Source organism: Trichomycterus rosablanca, chromosome 7 (genome assembly GCF_030014385.1).
Source record: "Trichomycterus rosablanca isolate fTriRos1 chromosome 7, fTriRos1.hap1, whole genome shotgun sequence".
Taxonomy (NCBI): Eukaryota; Metazoa; Chordata; class Actinopteri; order Siluriformes; family Trichomycteridae; genus Trichomycterus; species Trichomycterus rosablanca.
In genome coordinates, this window is record NC_085994.1 from 40,120,701 (window position 1) to 40,126,700 (window position 6,000).

A 6,000-nucleotide genomic window follows, 5' to 3' on the forward strand; every position below is an offset into this window, starting at 1 on the left:
CATGAAAAAGCATTCATTCATCTCTTATTTCATGAGTGATTAATAATTGATTCCTACATGTAATACATTAATGAATTCATTATGAATATGCACTAGTTCATTTTGTCTAATGTAAGTGGTGGACAAGGTACACAAACCATTTAGTTGAGTTAAAGTAGAGATATCCAAGGTAACATATTACTCCAGTAAAAGTAGTAGTAAAAGTAAAAATACTCTTTACCTCCACTAAAGTACTAAACTAAATTTACCTTCAAATGTACTTAAGTATGAAAGTAAAAGTATAATGATTTATTGTGGTTCTAATGTTTTATGATCATTTCTGTAACAAGACTCTTGATTAATCAACTCATTTTAGGTGAAAAGACTCGTGTGTCATTAATTAAGCTTAACTGACTAAGCTAAATTGGGTTATACCTATTAATTAAGATAAACATGTAACATTTAGTGCTGAGCAAATGCTAAACAATAACAGTATTAAGTATATTAATGACATTAAATTCATAATTTTTTTAAAACAAAGCAACATACAGCTAAAAATGTTTGATAAGTAGTGGAAATGAATGGGGCTCTATGGGTTGTTTGGAACTATACAGAGCTCCACAACCCGGAAGCTGCGCAGAAAAAATGTCCCGCCCCCTTTCCAACGGTTCCCTATGGGAGTGTCGCCACTCTGTTCTCTCTACCGCTCTGGTTTAAACTAGCGACAGAGCTGCTAAACCCAAACGGTTTTTCAGCTACGCTAACCGCAAATCTGATCACGGTCGCTGTGTATCCGGCAGGAATGAGTCCTAGAAACCAATCCAACACACACAAGACCTTTATTCACACCTAGAAATAATTACTAAAACTTTCTGTTCCCAAGCACCAGAGTAAATGTTCAACTAATGTCTGAGGGATGGACATGCAACTAATCCATTCAATCTGATCAGGGTTACTGTGGGTCCAGGGTCTAACCTGGGAACACCAGGCACATGGGTGGACATACATATTAAACAGGGCACCAATCTGTCTGATCAAGAACTTTGGCATGGTCGAACAGCAGGTAGTGTGGGTGTTACACAGCAACATAAGACCTGGAAATCCAAGCTTGATCCTTGGTCTTTGTGAGGGATTTGGCATGTTCTCCCAGTGTTCATCTGGGTTTTATTATGGGTACTAGAGTTTCTTTTCAGCTTTACCCTCTAAAACTTGATGATGCTGAGTCTGGTGTGTGTGATGCCCTATAATAAATTATAATCGACAGTATGTCCAGCTTACATTTCTGCCCTGTGTACGGTGTTTCTGGAAGGTGCCAGAAGCACTGTGACCCTGACCAAGATTTAGAAAAGTATTATTTACATTTGCTGCATTTAGCAGACGTTTTGATCCAGTGTCTTTAATTGTAACCAGAGATGTTCACAAGTCACAAAATACGAGTCCGAGTCTAGTCACGAGTCTTTAGGCTAGAGTCCGAGTCAAGTCACGAGTCAATATAATAAACACAAAACACATATTGAAAATGTAGTGTAGAAATAAAGAAATAATCTGTAAGTTCAGATAAAACAACAACAGATTAGCGAGTGTATTTAGCTGTTTTACTTCGTGCCTTTACTTTCCTAGGTTCCAGTTAAAAGCTTAAACTGACGTTTTGTTTTCATTGCAAATTACGGCACAACGGCCAAAATCCCAAACACAGCAAAAAATCCATAACCGCTGCTTACCTTAGCTTCTGTTCTTCTAGATGCTATTAAATTTATAACCGCGTGTCCCATTAGGAATAGAATCCGTTATTTTGTAAATGTGCTTATATTTAAAAACCTCCAAACTTTTCCCGGTTGTGAAGTAAAACAGGAAGTCGTTAGAAAGCCGATCGAGCGTTTCATTACCACGTCATCTGTGTGACGCTGCAAACTGAATAAATGCAAATAACAGCATTTCTTACTAACAATTACAATCAGAAGCTCTGATTGGTTCAGAAAGCGGTTCTTACAATCATTAGCGCCGATTCTGTAGGAGCGTTCCATTCACATGATCTGTTACTGTGAAGTGCACTACGTAGGGTATTCCACCATTTTAAGTAGGGAGCGACGCTTCATCACTACGCCGGAAGCTGGCTGGAACATTTACACATTGTGTGTGTTGTGGGTTAAGACGGCCGGAGAGCAGAAAATGACACGATCAGAATGATGTCGGACCATATATATAAATACAGTTCAGCACTTCACAACCTGGCGGTGGTGGGACTTGAACCAGCAGCCTTTTGAAGTTCAGGACGCTAGCACTGCTCCTTGATACTGATAACAAAATCCAGAGTGCATGTAGTCCAAGTTCAGGCAAAACGAAACGGTTTGATTCATTTTATTCTCTGTACAAATAAACAAGCATCTGAAATGAACTGATGAGATTCTGATATTCAGGCTTCTGATCTGATTCAGTCTTTATTTTAATCATACACTGTATGGACAAAAGTATCTGGACACCCCTTGAAATGACTGAATTCGTGTGTTTCAATTGTTAACAAGTATAATAAATCAATGACCTAAAGAACATTATATGTTTGTGTGACTGTGTACACACAAACTCTGGTGTTCTGCACAGAGCCCTGACCTCAGCCCTAATGAACAGCTTTGGAACAAACTGGAACATCAACTGAGATTTTTGCGACCAACATCAGTACAAATTCTTCAGAGAATCTTGTCAGAAGCTTTCTCAGAGGAGCGGCTGTTCTTTTAATACTGTTTGTTTTTAGTATGTGACGTCCAACAAGCTTATGGTCGGGTGTCCAAATACTTTCGGCCACACAATTTCACAGAACTGGATTTATCTGATTTATACACACATCAGTTTAATAAAAAATAGTTGTTCATACAGAATGAGTCTGAGTCTGAAGTAAAGCTGAATATCGGCATGATCGAAACCAAACGAAACGTTTTCATATAAAAAAAAGACAAACATGAAAGAATGAAAACAGAGACGCATTGGTGTTAAAGAAACTGATCGTTAAAGTAAATAAAAGTGTTTATTTATTCACATTCCTGTCTGATTTTGAAGGCGTGTACCAATAAATCAGTTCAACCGACATCACATTTACTACCAGGGCTGCCAATCACCTACTGAACTTCTCTTGCTACCTGCACCGCCCCCGCGCTGGCCGGAGAGACATCGCAGGCTGTATCGTACAGCGAACCGAGTTAGAACCGAGCCACTCCCTCAGACTCCCTGTTTGCTATGGAGGGCATGTACTGGATCTCATTGGCTAACAGGCTGATGTTATGTAATCGTCCAATCATTGTCAGACTTATGATTTGATAAGATATTTGATTATTCAGGTGCCACTGATGTCTGAAATGAAATCGAGAGATAGAATCAGGACTCCACCGATATACACCGATCAGCCATAACATTAAAACCACCTCCTTGTTTCTATACTCACTGTTCATTTTATCAGCTCCACTTACCAGCCGACAGCGCCCCGTGGGCATCGTCCTGTGACCACTGATGCAGGTCTAGACGATGACCGACTCGAACAGCAGCAATAGATGAGCGATCGTCTCTGACTTTACATCTACAAGGTGGACCGACTAGGTAGGAGTGTCTAATGGAGTGGACAGTGAGTGGACGTGGTATTTAAAAACTCCAGCAGCGCTGCTGTGTCTGTCAGTGTCACGGTAGTGCTGAGAATCATCCACCACCTAAATAATACCTGCTCTGTGGTGGTCCTGTGGGGGTCCTGACCATTGAAGAACAGGGTGAAAGTAGGCTAATAAGGTATGTAGAGAAACAGATGGACTACAGTCAGTAATTGTAGAACTACAAAGTGCTTCTATATGGTAGGTGAAGCTGATAAAATGGACAGTGAGTGTAGAAACAAGGAGGTGGTTTTAATGTTATGGCTGATCGGTGTATCGGTTAATGTTAAGGGTGTTTGTTGGTTGTTTTATTTGTATGTTGTTCAGAATTATTGGGACACGCCTTCATGATATATTTCACCCTCAAATCGTCCGGAAAACAGCTTCTGGTAACCAAATACCAAATTTATGTTTCTAGTTGGACTTTACTGTTGCAACGGTGGTGTGAAAAAGTATTTGCACCTGTCTGATATAACCCAGGTTCTATACATTTAACACACAGCTATCAGCCAGCTGGGCGGCTACACAGACACACGACTGACTGTGTGTGTGTCTAGTGGGAGGGACAATCCTGCTGACAAATACTATCTCACGGATGGCAGTGCGTGGCTTTCTGCACTCGCTACTCTGCCCCTAGCAGGTGAAAAGAAGCGATCTGAGATGTCGAGCTCTGGAATTTGAGTCTCAGCTGTGCCACACAGACATGACGGGGTGGTCGATTGCGCCCTCTGCTGGCTGGACGAGGCACCTACATGAGGGACAGATGATTCACAGAATCAGGTGAAAAGAAGTGATCATGTGATAGAACAATTACGCAATAACTGTAGCAATCAATAGGGGGGCGAATACTTTTTCACACCACTGGATGATGTAGGAGAATTATGATCTGCTTGTAAAAATAAATATCGTCCGTCCACAATCCACTATCCGTTTCATACGGTCACAGTCTGAGCTTCCTCCTTCACGCCGTCCTCCTCCACCTGTATCAGCACCGTCTCTCCGTCGTCGCCTCCCGAGATCACCACGCCCTCCTCCACGATCACTCCGTCCTGCAGCACCACCCGTTCCCCCATCATCCCGTTGTGCAGCTCCACCCCCTCCCCCACCATCACCCCGCCCGGCAACACCGCGCCGTCCTGGAGCTCCACGTGACCCTCCATCACCACCACCTGTTCCACCACGCCGTCCTGCAGCGCCACGTGTCCCTCCACCATCACTCCGCCCGGCAGGACCACCTGCTGCTCCATCACGCCGACCTGCAGCTCCACCCGCTCCTCCGCCGTGGCGCCGTCCTCCGCGGCCTCCGGGTGCTCCTGCTGCAGGTGGACGCCGAGCTCCCGCGAGTGAGTGAACCACTGGTCGCACAGCGTGCAGTGATTGGGTTTCTCGCCCGTGTGGATCACCAGGTGATCTTTGAACTGGTCCCAACTGTTGAACACCTCACCACACACCTGAGGAACAGAGCAGAGTAAGTGTACACTACGTACTTAATCACTACTTAGAGCGTGTAGATATGCTGAGGGCATGATTGCCAGTAGTCATATTCCAATATTCCAAGAATACTGCTACAATGGAGTGTTACCGGAAGGTGGCATATGTGACAAAACCCAGTTCTAGCTGGTTTAGAATCGTCCATCGTACAAGCTCACTGATGGGAGTATAAAGGGTGATTATTTTCTTTCCTTCTTATCACACTCTCCGAATTTCCATGTGAGCCTCAGTGGGCACAGGCTGCCAAGGCATGCAGCTGCCAGAGTCAGAATTTGGCATAAACAGCATGAATCCATGGACCCAACCTGCCTTGCGTACAGAGTTTAACCTGGAAGTTCAGTAGAATGCCACAGTCTATCCTAGTTTTGCTGCTGAGCACGTGCTTACTTTTATGACCCCCAACTGGCCATTTTACATTCCTTCTGTGACTCTTTATTTCAGGGTCGACCCACATTTTGTTCGAGGCAACACAAAAAACGCATCAAAACAAAATATACCTAATTAATAAAAATAGTGGCAATTTGGTCCAGTTGTGGTTTACAAGGTGTAACGTAAAGCCTCCACAAGGGGGCGTCCACGTACAAGTTCATTTCGTCTTTATGCGCCTGTTAAAATGATTTTATTTCTTATTATTCTTTTCTCCGTCACGACTCCGCCCTATTCTACCAGATCCCAAAGGTTCTCCGTTGGGTTCAGATCTGGTGACTGGGGAGGTCACTGAAGTCCACCGAACCCATTGTTAAGTCCATGGAACCAGTTTAAGAACAGTTTTGACCTGTGCTTTGTTCAGTACAAAACCACTTTTTTGGGGATGAATTAGAATGTCCATGGTAAGCCAGGTATCTGTTTTATCATCACTGCCCGAAGTTCCCACCAGAGATGGGGGACAGATGCACACACA

At 43.4% G+C, this 6,000-nt stretch overlaps 1 protein-coding gene across 1 annotated transcript in view; it reads right to left on the bottom strand.

The window, feature by feature from the left end:
- Positions 1 to 2,330: 2,330 nt before the first annotated feature.
- The window catches only part of znf131 (zinc finger protein 131), a 9,479-nt gene continuing 5,809 nt past the window's right edge, over positions 2,331 to 6,000 (bottom strand). Inside the window, exon 7 of the mRNA XM_062999495.1 lies at positions 2,331 to 5,059. Within this exon, the coding sequence (XP_062855565.1) occupies positions 4,541 to 5,059 (519 nt within the window). The 3' untranslated portion in view covers positions 2,331 to 4,540. The remainder of the gene's footprint in view (positions 5,060 to 6,000) is intronic.